The sequence below is a fragment of the Pseudopipra pipra genome, chromosome Z (assembly GCF_036250125.1).
Source record: "Pseudopipra pipra isolate bDixPip1 chromosome Z, bDixPip1.hap1, whole genome shotgun sequence".
Lineage (NCBI taxonomy): Eukaryota > Metazoa > Chordata > Aves > Passeriformes > Pipridae > Pseudopipra > Pseudopipra pipra.
In genome coordinates this window covers 20430055-20448815 of record NC_087581.1, presented here as the reverse complement: position 1 = coordinate 20448815, position 18761 = coordinate 20430055, and the positions used below count along the sequence as shown (strand labels likewise).

Sequence of the window (18761 nt, the reverse complement as noted above, 5' to 3'; positions counted from 1 at the left end):
AGTGACTGAAAAAAATGCAGGGGAGAAAGATAAAATTCAGTTGCCTTAAAAAAAAATTCTTTCATTTTCTTGGAGCTACTTCTGTCCCAGAATTAAAAATATGTTGGGGTTTTTTTCCTGTAATGAACTCAGCAAATACAGGCTAATTAAGTGGAATCTATCTTCCCTGTCATGTTTTTTTGGCTTGCCACAAGCAGCTGCTTTACGTTACATCTTTGGATTCAGCTGCTGAAGTTAGCTCTAAGGTTTGTAACCTTTAAAGGCACTGCATTAGCAAGCCCAAACCCCTGTGCTCTTGGGAGTCTTTTTCTGAACTTCAAATCTTCATATTCTCGTGGATTAAGTGTACACAGACCATGTGCGCTCTGACTGTGCTCCTGATCTGAAATTGCAGCATGGTCTAAAAGTTTAAAAGCAGGGAAATAACTTCTCCATGCATGTTGTCCTCAAGTTCATGGGAAATTTTTACAGAAGCATGTCACGTGGTCTTTGCTTCTGGCTTTTGGAAAACTATGCAGTGACACAAATGATTTAGGTATGTTTTCTTCCAAATAGGTTACTTTCTGCAATGGATACCACCCTCTCTTTAGAGAAGGTGCCCAGTGCTTTTTCACTGTTTGAGCACTATGCAGACAACCCAGGACAAAGCAACCAGCAGTCCTTACAACGTGTTGCTGGTAAGAATCTCTAAATATCATTTTTACAAAAGCTAACAGTTTGGCAATGCTTTGGACATTTTAAGAATCTAAAAGCAGAATCTATTTGAGAAGTATAAATTTGAAAACCATGTAAATAGGAATCAGAATTGAATGTAAAATGAAGTTTAATTATGCACAAGTGTTTGGTTTATAGTAGGTACAGTAAGATGAGCAACAGAGATAGAAGTGCTAAACTGGGGGATTCTTGCATCACTTCAAACATCTGTACCTCAGATTAGCTGAGGGTCTTGATCTGTAAATCTCCCAGGGCTAAAGAAATTAGTCTTCCTTGCAGGCAGGGACAGAAGAAGCAACCGAATGATATCCTGAGCTCTATTCCTCTAAGGGTGGCAGTCCCCCCATGCCTGGTATGGGGAAGAGGGTATGGGGCTGGTTGATGGCTGAGGTCCCTGAACTTGTGACAAAAGAATGGAGGCACCTGAAATTCCCAAGGGATATGAAGAGACAGTGGTTAACTATAGCTGGAAACAGCAACGGCTTGTCAGGGTAGTAATGAAAATTGCACGTGATATTTCATATCCTGTAAAAAGCTTGTCTGTGTGGACTTTCTGCTCTGTCTGCATATTTAAGTGTATTATTTAGATCTGGACAGCAATCAGTGAAGATCTTGTCAGCACCAATTTGTGGATTCATCTTCTTCATTTCTTTTTCAAGGGAACATTTGTTTAGAGCCTTGCATCTCGCTGTCATGTTTTGGAGCCTCCCATTCACCATTCACATGCACCACTGCCATCATAGTCACTCCCTGGCTTTCAAAGTGAAGCCTCTTTCTCATGTGTTTGGTCCCTGAGCACTGACCTAGAGCATCAAATTCCCTAAGGTGCTTTGATTCCTGGATGAATTTTCAGGTGACTAATGGGACATTGGAGAAATGCCACTTCGTGGAGACTCTCCAGTGTCTAGTAAGGTTGAGTGCACTTAGCAGTGTTTCTGTAGAAAGATTGTCTCTCTTCTCCACACCACTACTTTTATTAGACCTAGAGGAACTTGAATATATCTTAGACCTTAAAATCCTCATCAGATTTGTATGAATTTGCCTGTGGCATTGGAAGCTTCTCAGGTGAATTTTGTTTGGAATTGAATAGCTTGAATACTTAATTTATCACATACTGGAGACCTTTGTTAGCCACTCTAAGTATTTTATTTGACTAAAGCCATATGATGAAATACATATGAATTTTCTCCAATCCATGTATTTTTCCTTCAGAAAGTATGGTGTTTTACTGAACAATTTCATAAAACCTAATTTTCACCTCTTCAGAAACCTATTTCCTTCAAAATGCCTTCTATTTCCAAATTTTCCATATTCACTAGTGTAAAGCTGTTTTCCCTCAAATTCTTCCTCCTTTCATGTAAGCCATCCCCATTCACAAATGCATTAGCATAAAATAACCCTAGCAGCATGCTCTTGGGCATATTGGAACCCAGGGTCTACCACAAGAAGAGTGGGAATAATTTAAAAATTTAAAAATTATCATTTCCAAAGCCATCTGGTAAGGCAAGGACCTTTGCTGATTGTAAAATTCTTCCAATAGAGTCACAGAGGAATGTAACTGTTCTCCTCTTTCAAGTCCACAAAGACAAGGGAGTGTTATTTCTCATTACATCGGAAAACATTTGAGATTATAATTTTTCTTCCAGGGGCTATGGGGATTAGTTAGCAAGAAGGAAAACTTCCTTACACCACAGCACTTCAATGAAAACTGAACTGAAGAGAATATTTCCCGCTTTTCTGTTGAAAAATATCATTTATTCAAACTTGTGTTGCAAATATTTTTTTATTAAAATACACTATAAAAGGGACCAGTACTTTGACAACACATAAATGTTCTGTTTGTAAAGAGAATAGTTCAACTTCTTGCTTTGAGATTGCTTCCTTTCAAATTGTTTGGTATTATGCAAAAGGAAATTAAAAATCAAATGTTTCTCAATGTTGCTGAACTGAATTTTGATCTGTAATTCTTTTTCCTTTTTTTTTTCAGAACTTTCATTCAGTAAACTAGCCTCTGTTTAGATTTGGCATAATAATAAATCTTGCAACTGTGAGGTTTCTGTGATCATAAATAGTGGTTTCTAGGCAAAATCATGAGGAAAAAAACTGGTTTCCCCATTATGTCCATTGAAAGGAAGTATTTTCCTAAGGACGATAAATTTTTTAATTGCCAACTCTAGTTACAGTCAAAAGACAAAATGAGGATTGTTTTTAGCAATGAGAAGGATAATTTTTTTTTTCAATGGGCAGCAGATGTAATCCTACTGTACTGGTAGCTCTCTGTATAAGTGATAAGGAAACAGCCAGCATCTGCATTTGCCTTGTTCATGCCACAGGGGATCATCATCATTACTGTGGAGATAACTGGAAAGAAAGCAAAAGCTTTCTGCTGAGATTTTAAGAGAATTCATGCAGTATGGAAATTTACTGGGTGAAGAAATAGAACCATGTATTTTCATTCCCTGCAATCATTTTAACAATTAACATCTTTTGGGGCTTTTTGCTTCTTTCTTTCCCCTCTCTATCTTTTAAGACATAATCACAGAGAGGAACAATATCTCATCTGGGGTGGATCTGTGTCAATCAGGAGACAAAGTTTATGTTAAATCTGGGGAGCCTTGAAAGTCTTCGAAGCACTCTTTGTGACGAATGATACTGGTTGTCCTATGGGGTTCAAGTGCTTTGGTAGAGTTCAGATTCACCTGCACACCAAGGATTCTCGGTCCCTTGGGTCTGTGGAAAAACGACTATGCCAGGAAGGAGTGCTGAGTTGTGCATGTGCTGTAGGAGTCCACCTCAGGGCAGGGGTTGACCCAAGGCTTCAGGGAGTCTCCTGCTCCCCAGTGCTGTTAGAGTCTTCCTCTGCCTAAAGCACATTCCTGCTGCTGTCAATATCTGTAATATTGACATACTGGATCAATCCCTTTCTAGTGTGCCAGGTCCTTTCCCCTGCCCACATTTCTGGGATCAGTTCATACATCTGTCTCTGGAGGAGGGTGTGGGCACACACTTTATGCTGGGTTTGGGTGGTCCCAGTACTAGGACTAGATCTTATTTTGTCCAGACTGTGAGAGAAATGGAAAGCTCTCAGTGTTGAGCAGATACTTTTTTCTGCTCCTAGTTTAGGAGGACCTGTTGTTCTAAAACTGCGCTAGTATTCTATATTTCCTGCTGTACTTGCCCTGTGGAAATAAGCCATCTCAATGAAAATAAGCAGCTGGGTTGCCTCACAAATCTTTAGGTAATGTGGCTGAAAACACAGGGGCATGTATAACAATGGGAAACTTTCCTCTCAGTCCCACAGACACCGAATGTAGTACCCCAGGAGCCAAACTCAGCCACCAGCACTTCCATTGCTGTCTACTGGTCTGTGAATGATGGGGATGCCATCGACTGCTTCCAGGTCTATTGTATGGAGGAGCTGCAAGCCAGCAAAGACGCAGGGGGTGCGTAAAGTCTTGCCTTCTCAATTGCATGAGTTCTTTCTGCCCTGGTCTGGGATAAACGGATGGGGATATGAGCTGCAGGAGCGTGAAAAGGACACAGAAAGAAAAGCGGCTGTGAAGACATCATGTGTAGGACTAAGGATGGGCAATGATGTTTCTCCTCTTCCCCTTTGTCCTCCAAAATACAAGATAAATATCATGGTCTGTAAAGTGAAGGGCAGTTGTTTTCACATGTTGAGGTGCCCTTTTACAAAATGGCTTGATGTCCAGGGAGGATGTGTTCATGTTGCCCCTGAATACTCATGGGGACTGCAGATATGTCTCCCAAGGGGACAGCCTTCATTAGGTTTTCAGGGCCCTGCATGTGCTTCAGAAATATGTATTCACTAAAAAAGCAGCAGGAAAAGGTAATCAGTATTTCCACATATAGATGATTTTTTTCAAAATATTTCAAATGTTAAATGTGAAATTGAATAAAAGGAATTGAAATGTTCGTTCATTAAAAAGCTCAGACTGATCATAAAGTCACCTTTAGCAACCAGGCTCTGCACAAATCCATGCGTGCATGTGTGTGCAGGCTAACAGATGCTAAGGACTTTTTACAATAGGTAATTTATAGCTAAGTCCTATATAGTTCATTATGAGAAATTATTATGTTATAGAGCCTGTTATAAACCAGGGTTGGTAACTGCTGATTGTGCATCCCAAACTTGCAGTCTAGTCCTCAGTAGGACTGTGGGCCATAATCTCCTCTTGCCATCAATGGCATTTGTGTACACTCAATTCAAGGGCACATCAAAAACTTTCTGTCAGAACCGAGTCAGTGTAAGACACAGAGAACTCAGCTACTAAGGCTTTCTGGATTTTCTTAATTGACTGTTTTTAATATGTTGGTTGAGAGGCTGAACTGTAAGCCCTACCAGTGCAACACGAGTTGTGATGTTCCATGCTTCTGTGTGTTTCTCTTAGCCCTAGTGGAAGAGTACAGAGTGACAGTGAAAGAGAGTCACTGCATTTTGGAGGACCTGGAGCCAGATCACTGCTACAGTGTGTGGGTCATGGCCGTGAATGGCACAGGCTGTAGCTTACCCAGTGAAAAAGCCATTTTTAAAACAGGTATGTATTTATTTTGGCATTTGATTATTATTTTGACATTTGATCATTACGAGCCTCAGGTTCTCAGACAAATTCTAGTCCACAGTGTTATTGAAACAGAAGAATGCTTCATTCAGCCCATCTGGCAGATAGCAGGCAGCTCACAGTCATTTCCCTTTTGCTAAGACGATAGAGGCATAATTGCTCCTGAGAGGAAACTTGAAGGCATTCAGTTTTGAAGATGTTTCTGGTCTCAGGCCATATGGTTGGGGCACTGGGGCAACACATTATGTATTTCTCTTCAATTGTGTTGCAGTGCTCCAGGGAAGCTCTGGGAAAGCCACCTGCTTATACCCTACTGCTGCTCCTTTTCTTGCACACAGTGGAGAAGATGGCTGTGTGTTTTACCTCTCTGCCATCCTCCTGAAGACATCTATGTTGCATTGATTTAAGTTATTAATTTTGCAAGGGAAGGCCTGATTTACCAAGGTTACATGCTGTGTCTTGCTCAGTGGGACACAAATCTCAAGTGTGGTTGAGAGGCTCTGCTGTTGTTTAAACAGTATAAATTAAGATGAGTAATTAGACAAGTATTTCTTATGAGCTTCACTTGACTGATTCACTTTTCTGAGCATTAATTTCTTTAATAATTTGTATTGACAAAACTATTGCTTCTTAAATTACGAACAAGGTAAAGCATCCTTGTATCTGAGGCCCTCATGACAGACAATTTTTTCAGTGCTACAGGATAAAAGCAATTATTCCATTCTTGCAGTCACAAATACAGGGAAGGATATTTAACAATTTCATAATGAAAAAATTCTGAGAGTATTGTTGAAATCACTTGACAGCACCCACAGCTTCAAGCTGTTTGCTTAATTTACTAGACTTCAAATTTGTTGATAATTCTCTTTAATACTTAATTTGTGATTCATATTTTAAGAAAGTTTATTTTTTTAATAATTCAAAGTGGAAATTCAAATTTTATGGCCTCAACAATGCAATTGTGAATATGGTGTAGACTTTCTGCCCAAATAATGATGAGTTGTTGCTATTAGCTAATAAATTATGATTTTTTAAAAAGGTTTCCACCTTCCTGAAGCCATTAGTTTTAAGAACTCTCTTTGTCTTTTGGCATCAGGATCACCATACTTTTTCCCAAAATGGAAGCCTTCTAAAAAAAAGTTAATTTCCATGAGTCTTTAATTGCTTCCTTTGGCCTGTTTCTTTAAGAAAACAAATAAACTAGATAAATATGGGCTTATTAAACACTTTTTCTCAAAGCCGAATTGAACTCCCTCTGGAGTGCACTGAACCCCAGACGGACTTGTGGGGACACTGCTGAGCACTAACTGATACAAAATTGCTGCATCTCCTCAACACCAAATCTAGAAAGATAAGCACCAGAAATGGAAAACAGTTCTTCGAAAGGAGTCCAGCTGCTTTGATATAAAGAAAAAATATTTCAATTCTTCAAGTAGCCTGATGAACTCAGAAGCAAGAATTTAGAGTTTATTTTTAGTAATTGAGATTAAAAGCTGGCACATAGAAGAAGACAATTTGCTGGTATATGCAGGTATGGGAAAACATACAGCAACACTTGAACAAAGCTGTGACTCTTCCAGGTGTTGGGAATCCTCACAAAGTTTCTCTGTTAGCATTGTACCCGTGGAGGTAACAATGGGTCTGGGAAGTTGTGGGCAATGCAGGGATTGCTGCTGAGGCATTCCCCCAGCACCTCCTGGCTCGTGCTCCTCCACTTCCCAAACTCACAGCTTGTCTTTCCCCACACTGAGGAACATCCTGTTTCCAAGCTGTATTTTCTGTGAGGGAATGATGCTGAAGGCAGGAAGAATCCCTCTACCCTCCAACCTCTCCCCTACAACTGATCTCCTCATGAAGGCTCTTTGCCGTCCAAAAGACATAGAAGTGAGCCTATCTTCTACTGTTGCTCAAAACCCATGTGATTCTCAGGTTATTTGGCTCTTTCTCTCTTATAAAAACACTTAAATGAGTTCCGAAATATTATGATGAAATTAGATATGCATTCCAGCTGCAGCTAATTTGTTAAAAAAATCCCAGAAGCACAGTAACATCTTTTCTGTATCTCACTCCAGTTAATCTTTAGATGGACATTTTCAAATTAAAATAAAAAAAGAGCTTCATGTCTTGTAACATGCTGTTTAAACATACATAGATGTGGGTATACGTGTGAGTTGCTGAATGCAGGTATTAGGGAATTCAGCTATTAATTTTTCATTCTTTAGGAACGGATGCATTTAGAAACAGATGATAATCAAATATATCTGAGGAGAACAAAGGAACTATTGCTAAGGGAGCTACAAAGAGGTATTAGCAGATGAGACTCTGAACTACTAGCCTTCTGATTTTCACTACCCAGGAAATTGTTACATACTTCTGGGTGTTTTTCTTTCCTTTTCTGCTAACAACAAATTATTTTTCTTAAAAGACAGAATGCATCTAGAATGTTTGTTGCAGTTCTATTAGATTATCTTGTCATAAAATCGTCTAATCTCTACTTTTGTCTTAAGCCTCCTATTTGGAACCTTGTGTCTTTAAAAGTAAAATGACTTTTTACGACTTTTTTTTTTTTTTAATAATAACCTTTCTTTCAGAATTGGTATTAAGACTGTTTATGTGAGTTTCACAACAGGTTGTAAGGTGTTTTAAATTACTATTTCCCAGAAAGTGAAAAAACAAGAGAATACAACTGATCCATTCTCGTCTCACAATGTTGAATGTGCAATTTCACACAATAGCTTTTGATTACTTGCATCTAGTGCACTATTTTACATTCCATTTTCTGTCTTGCAGTTGGCCCTGTAGTTCTTAAACTGAGTCTCTAAAAAAGAGAAATTACAGGACCAAATTTTAGCTTTTCAAAAATAACCAAGACACAATTAAACAGAAAGTCAGCATTTCCCTGCAGCAGCACATTTTTTTTCTGATGCAACTCATGCAGGCACTGCTGAGGACAGGATTGAGGTGATGCAGGGGGAGCCGTAGGCAGTGCTGCCTCTGTGCTCTGCTTCTTGGAGATTGGCAGAAATGAGGAAAACGTGCTTAAGGAAAGGCATAAAATTTAAACTGCCTTTCTAACGATGTGTAGAAATGCACAGATCTTCACAGGGACTTTCCCAGCATGTTTATATTTTTTACCTGTAATACCCCTCTGCTATTGACACACGAGCAAAAGATGGATGGGAAAATGGATGGGGAAAATTAACTATTAACTATCCTGTGGGTTTTCAAGGAGCTGACTCTTGCTTTCCCTTGCAAACATTCCCCTCCAGCCACTGGCACCCTCTTCGGAGTACAGCTAACGTGTTCTTGTGTCCCCCAGCACCCGCTGTCCCCACCATCAAGGCCGAGGACTGCACTGTGTGTTGGGACACGGCCACTGTCCGCTGGCGTGCCTGCTCCGTGTCAGCGGAGTCCTTCATCCTGGAGTACTGCCGACAGCACTCGCCGGAAGGAGAAGGTCTCAGGTCAGTGCCGCGGTCACAAAAGCCCCTTGGTCAGATTAGGCAGCCGCTGATGACCGTCCCCCAGGCCGCGGTTCGTTACGCAAGAGATTATTCTGCCTTCAGCCACGCGAGGAAGAAATCTGCTTCTGTGTGCTGAGGAATTTAAGGGACAGACGCTAATCCATGAGATTAGGCTGAGACACAAAATACTTCCTTTTTATTCCGCTTAACTGGACAATCCCTTTCAGCTGGGGCCAAAACCCCGGAGATGTTGTGCTGTTTGCAATCAATTAGAAATTTTAGGGCTATGCTGGCCAGGGAAGCAATCACTGACCTGCAGCTGCTGGAGCCCTGGGGCAGGGCAGAGGAGGGTAGCTAAGCTCCATGGAGAGTCGTGTGATGGGGTAGCCTGGACCAGTTTGCTCTCTGCTTTGTGGAGAACAACATAGGAGTCACCTCTGGGCTTAGCAAGGGTGATACAGATGTCCCAGTAATATTGGTGACCCATCTGTGCTGTCTGGATGTGCATGAAGATGCCCCTCAAAGCACAGATGAGCTCAGTCCTGCCAGGCTGTGCAGGCGTGCCACAGGGATCTGAGAGTAGCTTTGAAATTCGAGGTAGTGTCTGTTTATGCCAGACTCTCTCTGGTTTCTCCAGCCTGCGCTGCATAGAGGAGAGGGTGAGGAGGGATGTAGGCACCACTGAGCCATGAAATAGTGCACTGTTAAAATGCAGAGAAAATTAACCTAGAATCATAGAATCCTAGAATAGCCTGGGTCAGAAGGGACCTTAAAGATCATAAAGTTCCAACCCGTCTGCTGTGGGAAGGGAAATATATTATTGTCTGTATGTTCCTGGGGCCTGGGGTTTTTTGTTTGTTTGCTTTCTTAAAACAGTGACAATATTCCAGGAAACTTCAGTTGCAAAGGTCTGAGAAGTTTTGGGAAGGGGAGAGGGGTGACTGGCCACAGGACCCTGTGGAAGAGCCTCAGCTCAGCTGAGCTTGTCTTCACTTCCTGAGGAGCCTGAGTAAGGTCTTCACCTAGGGGCTAATTCATGTGGCCATTATGGAGATGTGGCAGAGAGGGAAGAGCCTCAGTCCCTGCAGTCAAAATTACTTAACTGGACTGAAGAGTTTACAGGTTTGTAGTAATGTACAACAGTGAAATTGTGCATGCCTTACACCTTACAAAAAGTAGGCTGAAAACTGAAATAAAATTTCTCTGTGGGTAGAAGACTTCTTTTCATGCAGTACCAGTGTGCTGCCTTAATGCAACCAAGAAGAAGTCTTCTCCAGCTCTCCTGCCTCTTGGAGACCAGCTGTGACCTGCTCTGCTTCATACGTATTTCATGAGGCCATCAGGTTCCTGTCAGCCTGCTGAAGTTGCTGTTGTTCAGGGATCACAGAATCACAGAATATGCTGAGTTGGAAGGGACCAACAAGTGTTATCAAGTCCAACTCCTGCTTCTGAACAGAACCATCCCCAAGAGTCACAACATGTGCCTGACAGTATCATCCAAACACTTCTTTAACTCTTTCAGGCTTGGTGCTGTGACCACTTCCCTGGGGAGTCTGTTCCAGTGGCCAACCACCCTCTGGGTGCAGAATCTTTTTCTAATGTATAACCTAAACCTCTCTTGACAAAACTTTAGGCCATTCCCTTGGATTCTGTCACTGGTCACCACAGAGAAGATATCAATGCCTGCCCCTCTTCCTCTCACAAGGAAGTTGTAGTTACCATGGGTCTCCCTTCAGTCTCCTCCTCTTCAGTCTAAACACACTAAGTGACCTCAGCTGCTCCTCATACGGCTTCCCCTCAAGGCCCTTCACCATATTTGTTGCCCTCCTTTGAACACTCTCTGAGAGCTTAATATCTTTCCCATATTGTGGTGCCCAAAACTGCACACAATACTCAAGGCGAGGCCTCCCCAGTGCAGAGCAGAGCGGGACAATCCCCTCCCTCGACCGGCTGGCGATGCTTTGCCTGATGCCCCCCAGGACACAGTTGGCCCTCCTGGCTGCCAGGGCACTGCTGACTCATATTCAACTTGCCATTGACCAAAACCCCCAGGTCCCTTTCCATGGCACTACTTTCCAGCATCTCATTCCCCAGTCTGTACGTACATCTAGGGTTGCCCCACCCAACGTGCAAAATCCAGCACTTTCCCTTGTTGAACTTCGTATGGTTTGTGATTGCCCAGTCCTCTAATTTGTCGAGGTCTCTCTGCAGGGCCTCCCTGTCTTTGAGAGAGTCAACAACTTCTCCCAGTTTTGTGTCATCTGCAAACATGCTTAGTATCCCTTCCAGTCCTGTGTCCAAGTCACTTAGGAAGATGTTGAAGAGAACAGGGCCTACGAAAATGTAACTGCTCCCAAAACCTGTGCTGTTTGTTCGCCCTCAAGTTTCTGTGCTGTTAACTGAAACTGACTCTTTTTCTCAAAGAATCAGAGAGTGTGCTGATTCCTGTAATCCATGAGCAAGGTGTTGATAACACCAAGCAGTTCGCGTGATGATAACTGTGACAAAAAGCTTCTAGGACTGACCCATTCACTTTCTCAAGTGACCTTATGCAAAATCTAACATGTTTATAATTATATTGATTCACATTTGACTTTTTGGCCTCCCTGTGGGCAGAAGCTGGCCTTTTACTGTGACAGGTGTGAAATCTTCCCACAGGACAAAATCACAATTTTTCTCAGAATTGCTGTAGTTTAAAATTCTCTATTTACATAAGGGCTCTGACCTCTTTTTGCATGTCAAAGCTAATGCTTTGCCACTTATCTTCCCTGAAAACTATTCATCTCTTTCCTTTTCTGAAATCAATTCCCTGAGAATAATGTGGAAATTTTCTGTAATGTCACAGCTTGTGTCAGTGATGGAGATTTTTTTTTAAGATTTCTGTTTAAGATTTTGTATAAAACTGAGGAAAAAAAAACTTACTGGTGGATGGAGCACACTGCCTGTATCGCTCCTATCCAAAGCCCCTAATGTGAAACTGAGGTCTAGAAATCAATCAACTTGGCTAGAAGCCAATATCAGGTGAAATAAAACAATCTCTATGCACATCCAGAATTTTGGCCTGAAATGCTGTCATTTCTTCTGTCTTCTTTCCTTGAAATCTTGGAGTTAGTCCTTCACAGATTTCCTGAGCAATATTCATTTTGGGGAGCAATATTAATTCAAACGTGGAGCCCCTTCACAGACAGCCTGTGCCTTTTGTGCTTGAGGCAGCCCTGTAGCTAAGAAATTTCCCAGTTCCTGGGTGGAAGTTCAAACACATTTCTCAGCAACCCTGGAAGGTTCATACAGCTGCTGCTGGAAGCACAGCTTGAAAGCAGAGGTCAGGGAAGAACATCCAAGAGAAGTCCTGGAGAAAGCAGCACAGTCCCATCCCACAATGCTGCTTTCAGAGGTATCACTTTGGGAACTCGACCAAGGTAAAGGAGCCTGCCAAGGGAGCAGGCAGGGAAAAATGTCCCCACTGAACAGCTGGAGACATGTGTGGAGTCCCTGATCTAAGCCAGCCCCCTGTAACCTTCAGTATGTCACAGAACCATAGGATGCTTGAGGTTGGAAGGGACCTTTGCAGATCACCTGGAGCAACACCCCTGATCAAGCAGGGCCACTCAGAGCCAGTTGTTCAGAAGGCTTTTGAACATCTCAGAAGAGGTCCTTGGAGCACTCCCAGCTCCCCAGGGAGAGAATTTTAAACACATCTGGCAATGAAATTTCACTAAAGTTTCCTTTCAAATATTGTGAAAAAAATACCACCCAACCCCTCCAAACAAACACATGCACACACATACACAACACCCCGAACCAATAAAAACAAACAAACAAAACCCTAAAGCAAAGCAAACCAACCAAACAACCCTCCCACACCAAACAAACAAAACCCCACCCAAACCTATGTTTTTCCTTCTCCATGCTTTCTCCTTGCCAGCTTGCCATCGGAGGGACATACTTTCATATAAAATCATCTTAAATCTTTGGCAACAATGAATCCCTGGCCTGCTGCTGTGGTTTTAAAGCTCCCTCCCAGGTTGAATCTTTTTCTAGAATCTTTATGAGTGAGGTTTTGAAATCTTTCTTTCAGTTTCCAGAGCTCTGCTATTTTCTTATTGTTCATCCTCTTTGTATTGAGAAGTCAATGGAGTTGTGGGTGGAAGATGGAAAGCTGTGAGAAATGTAGTCCAGGGATATGTGGGCTGTTCAGATGAAAAGCTTGTATCATATCATGAAAAATCTGTAAGACCCAGGGAGGCAGAAATTAGTGCAGTATATGGTGGGCTTGTAGAAGTGGAAGTGCCTGAGTGTCTTCCTCTCCAATAATGCAAGACTGGCATTTCTAGCAACTGAAAATTTCAGTCTCCTCGTGGAGCAGGTCTAATGTTGGAACAAGAGGAACAAGCCTCCCTCCTCTTGCATTGCCCCCATGATGGTCCTGCTAGCTCAGAAAACAGGGTACGGGAAATACAGAATCTTTCTTTCCTCTGGCTCTGCCATCACAGATAGCAGCAAGTACCGTTGCCAGGTGGTGTTTTGGTGACCTAAACCCAAAACAGCCAGAGCTGGAACAGTGGAGGGGAGAGGAAGCATGTGGAACAGCTGAGAGCCAACTCAGGGCTATTTGCTCATCATTTTTAAATTCGAGAGCTTTTTTTCCACTCATGGTGCACCCCTGTTCTTTGCTTCTACATGTATCTTGAGAAGCTTGCATACTTTCAGCTCTAGTTCCACCTCAGTGGTACCAGCACAGCTCTGGAGGTATTGTTTCAGTGGGATCTTGGTGGTGGAAACGACAATTACAGCACAGAGGGTGTTGTGAATTCCTGCAAGGCATATAATTTACTGGGTTCATGCAAAAAAATCCCCTTAGATGTTGTTTCCTTGAAACAAATGAGGATACTGATGAGAGAAATGTACATCAAAACACAGCGTCAGATTTCTCTAAAATCAGGGAAATCACAGATTTAACAGACAGCTGCTACTATAGCAATTAAGAGGTGAAGAAACATGCAATTTTTGTTTTGCTTTGAATAGCACATACCTGAAATTTGGAGATTGTATTTTCAGATTTAAAGATTCCTCTTATAATGAGAGGGATTGAGAGGAGATATTTAAAATATATGACTTCAAATATTTCTTAAATTTCTCTGCACTATTTTTTGTAGTGAGAAACTGAGAGGGCAGTGCAAATAAGATAACATACAATCTAAAGGCCAGGATGCCTCATGGTTTGATAATAACATTATTGCATTTCCAATCTTCTGTAAAGTGGGCAGATGTAGATAAAGTAGAAAATAGCTGACATTAGAAATGTTGTAGGTGGATTTCTTTTTCTTTCAAAATTACAGTTTAGTGCTTAAGGTGAGCTTGAGTAAGGTCTAGCTACAGTGTTTGTTAGAAGAACTCAGAAATGAAACAGGCTTCCACCAACACTGCCAAGATGCATTTTCCCTCACCTTCTCCTACACATAACCTGGATGCTGTAAACTAACCACTAATCATACCCTCTCCTCATCCTTTTTTTTTTCAGGGTTAACCTGAAGTATGACAAACTACAGTGATTGCTGGGGAGCCCTCAGTATTCACTCCTCCAATTCCCTACCCTCTAGACAAGGCAATAGATAGCAAGACCTATTTCTTCTTTGCATGCAGCTTCTTTGAGCTTGGACCTGGCTCAGAATGTATCGAAAGAAATTCCTTTTTGTCAGCATATTCTGTTTCATTATTTGGCAGCAGCAGGACTGTTTTTAAGCCTTAATCATAGCAAAAATTGATAAGCTCTTATTCTTAGGCAGCTTAAAGCTTGCTAAAATAGATTACCAAGCAGAGAATGCTATTTGAAAATCTGATCACTGTTTTACAGACCAGATCTGCTTAAAGTCATGATTTTTCTGTCTCAGTCATTATTACAAACGAAAAGAGGCATTCTATTGGTCTCTGATGTAAACATGAATTCAAATTCCTCTTTGAATAATTTCATATTTGTAAGAGACCCAAGCCTGAACTTTGATGGTTGACCCTATTCGTCAAGTGATTGGATCCAAAATGTTCTCTAAATACCAAGTCTCTGGGATCCAGTTCCAGAATATGAATACCTCATGTCTATTCTTTACACAAGAACATAACTGTCTACTTGAATTTAGAATTTTGCATTTTGTTAATTAATCATCAGATAAATAGCACGTAATGAAAAAGATCTAGTTTCTTTGGAAGGATACTGACTTACATGTCATTTTTTAGAAGACAGAAGAAGAAGCCATTTACAGGGCATTACTGTGCTGTACTACATATTGCCACAAACAGCTTTCGAGGAATAGCTTAGTGTGTCATCCCTTCATCTCACTTGTAAGTATTTGCCCAAGACTCCTTTCTGGTGGTTTGTCCTTCAGATTCGCATCAAAGATGTCACTATGGTCCTTTTAAGGATTGGGTGAATCTTGCCTAGAAAGTGTGGGCAAATTTCTTCAAAGCTTAGGCGCCTATTTCTTTTCCCCTACTTCTGCTCTATCCTGTTTTTCTTTTCTCTCACTTATTTCGTATTTGCCTCTCTTCTCAGTTCCCATCTTATTCTTCAACTCATCTTCCCTTTTTCTCTTGCCCTCTATAATCAGATGAGCCTTTTTACTCTTTCAAGTCTAAAGAGCTCAGGTTCCTCATCAGGCAATTTATCAGGTTACATCTCTTCCCTAAACCTTCTAGTAAGAACCTACCAGTCTGCTGGACTCCCAGTGTCTTGCTGAAGTGCTCCTGTGGTCAGGGCTTTAGAGAGCCACGAGTGTGAAGCGAACCATGCAATTTCTACCATGTTTGCAACCACTTCTCTTTACTGCCTCAGTTCCAGCATTAATATAACACTTTCCCCAAAGGTAACATAGTCCTGTGCTGATCACACAGGAGCCCTGAAAGCCCTGGAATTCTTTTAATTTGAAAGAATATATCACAGGAGCACCTAGTGCTTTTTTCAATGCTTTCAACCACTTTTAGTGACGATTGACAGTGTAAAATACCTGTTACAGACGAATAAGTATGATGCACCAGACTTTTCCCAATATGTCGTCCTCCTAGAAAGAGATCTGTGTGATGTTAGCAGGAAATTGGTGCGTTAACAGCTGTGAGATTTTACATTGAGGTGACAAATGCAGCAGAAGCAGGCGTATGAAAAATCCCAAAGGATGAGCACTGATTATACTTCAGTTTGTACTGCCCTCTGGTGGGATATATGGGGAAAAACAGCAATTCCAAATGAATAGCAACGATTCGGTCTGACTGATGACTCGCCTGCTTTACCTCTTCTGGGGTCACAAAAATTTGCGCTGGGAAAGGTAATTTGTTTAATCCAGCTTCTCACGGAGGCATTTTCTGCGGAGGGCAGACCATCGTGGGCTCCACTCTCAAAGGTAACGTGGAAGGGAAAGTGCCTTGCCCACTCTCCAAAGGCAGGTCTCCAGTCTGTGAATGTAAATACTTGCCTTGAAAATTTCTAAAAGCATTTTTGGAGGAAATTAGGTACTTTTTACACGGTCTTTACCTGCAGGCATACAATGCAGTGCGTATATACTGTCTGGCTTGGCTCTTACCATATGAGACAAAAATGAGGAAAATTAAGATCCAGTGCATGAGAATTTGTTAAGCCAATCTTTCATATTCCTGACAAAACAGAAAATGTAATTGGCATCTTTCTAGCCATCCAAAATCCTTTCACTGGTACTTCAAAGCACCTGTGAAGCAGATTGAGTGGGTGCTGACTTTTGTTTTCCAGTCATATGTGAAGACACCAATGGTTTAGGATGTGAGGTCTGGAGTTTTTGAGGCACCACAATGGGGAGACTTAGTCAAAGCTGGGCGCTGTACGAAGGCAACTCCTCTGCTGCTGCCTTCTACAAAACTGCCCAGTTGAGTGCACAGCAGCATGAGGGAGACAGCGCCCAGATTTAGCTGGTGAAGGATTTGTGAGCAAGGAGTTCATAATAAGAAAGTGAATCACTATTTTATGATAATTCTATAATGACGTACATGATCTCTCTGTGGCCTCAGATAAGGGTAGCCATTCTTTTGGACTTGCAGTGTATGCCCAGACAGTAAAAACACAAGTGCATTCATTGTCATGCAACTGAATTAATTAAAGAGTGTGTTTTTTCTTCAGAAACTTCTTCATTTTGTAAAGCAGACTTTTCACAAGAGGCAGATGAGATTTTGACTCTGTGCTGCTTGAAATTTATGTGATGATTATGCTGCCAAACAAACATAAAGTGATCATTGCACCAGATGATTGCACTGAGTGAGAAGGTGGTACAGAAAGGGCCTGAAAATTTGTCAAAGTGAGAACAATCCCTCAAGTTACACATTGAAGCTCCTACATAACCCAGTTGTTTGAAAAAACAGCGTTCACTTTTCTGATTTGGAGTTTCTGTGTGGTGCCTGATGTTTCAGTAGTCAACAATACTGTTAGGAAGCTTAGCTGTTTGCTTATACTAATCTTTCCTAGTTTGGGTAAGTGCATACCTTTTCATGTATGTTCAAAATTTGCAGATCTTTTGCTGGTATAAAGAAACCTGAACTGAAAGTACCCCTGGAGCCCAATGTGAACTATTTCTTCTACTTGAGGGCTGTCAACTCATTCGGGACAAGTGAACAAAGTGAAGCAGCTCTCATCTCAACTAAAGGTAGATCATAATTTCCTGATGTCAAAACAATGGGATGGAGGGGCAAAGCAGTCAAACATTTTTCTTTGAAAATCATATCTGAAGTTCCCAATTTGGGAGTGAACAAGTTATTCAATTTTTTATTTCAATAACTCAAACATATATCAGTTTTTTTCTGCTTAAAATTAGCATAATCAGGACTACTTCACTTGAATTTTATATATTTATGTCAGTGTAAAGCTGGTGTGACCTCAGAAACAAAAATATTGAATTCTGTCAGATATGAAGTGATTAAATATTTTTCAGGCAATCTCGTGTCATGAGTCTGACAGAACACATTCAGATAAAAGTTCCAATGACATTAAAAAAACCACTTTCAGAATGAAAACCTTGTGGACTTTGAGTTTCAGTGATGAGGAAGTATGCAAAGCAGTCTTAAAATGTAATAGATGATTTAAACTCTAAGATTCCCAGATAAATAATATATTGTTCTTCCAAATCAGCCTCAAAATTAAAATTTGCTATTTTGAAAAAACAAATTATTGAAAATTATTCAACCTTTTTAAATACTGAAGACTTCTTTATCACCTAGCTGCATTTCTGAATGTTAGACTTCTGTCCCAATTGGGCAGAGCTTGGAAGACTCCTTGCATTTGTACGCAATTTTCTGTCACTCCTACCTGCCAGTAGACACAACCGTGTCCAGCTATGGTAGCAGTTTTTGTTGCTTAACATTTTATGATTTGTCTCATGTTAAAGTAGCCAGCTTCTCATATATAGTGTTTTGTTGTCATCAATTGTACCAGGAACTCGATTTCGCCTCCTGAGTGACACAGCCCATCCCGCTTTGCAAATCTCCTCCAATGCAACGGTGATCCACCTTCCTGAGAAAACTAAACTCACTGGGTAAGCAGCAGCATAATGAGTGTGACTACTCTGTGAGGTTTAGGATAGATCCCTCACTTTTATTTTTGCCTATTGGCAGCTTTCACATGATACCAATTGTGTAGAAGAACTGAATCACTGTCATGCGGCCTCTGGACTTTGTGCGAACTACCCTCTCCTCCTTTCAAGCATTGCAACATTTCAATAAAGACAGTGGTAGCATTGATGTAGGTGCTGGGAAGAGTTCAGTGCCACACTCTGGTATGGCCAGGAAGTCTAAGGCAGTGGTATCTCTGGCACTGCTCGATTTGCTTCAGCCCATGGTCACTGCTTAATCCATCAGAGCACTTCAGTCTCAAAGCAATTTTTTGCTGCCCTGAAAAGATCAGATTTGTGGGCTTATTTTTTAATATATTGTGGATAGAAGTAATCCATCTTGCATACTTTGCTCCTCTCCTGAGGGCATTATTGGTAATGTTTTC

At 41.2% G+C, this 18761-nt stretch overlaps 1 protein-coding gene across 1 annotated transcript in view; it reads left to right on the top strand.

Annotated features, from left to right (window-relative positions):
• Positions 1-18761, top strand: part of CMYA5 (cardiomyopathy associated 5) — a 50225-nt gene that overhangs the window by 29299 nt on the left and 2165 nt on the right. Inside the window, exons 6-11 of the mRNA XM_064642540.1 lie at positions 556-677; positions 4008-4157; positions 5127-5273; positions 8617-8761; positions 17282-17415; positions 18201-18300. Of these exons, the coding sequence (XP_064498610.1) occupies positions 556-677; positions 4008-4157; positions 5127-5273; positions 8617-8761; positions 17282-17415; positions 18201-18300 (798 nt within the window). The remainder of the gene's footprint in view (positions 1-555; positions 678-4007; positions 4158-5126; positions 5274-8616; positions 8762-17281; positions 17416-18200; positions 18301-18761) is intronic.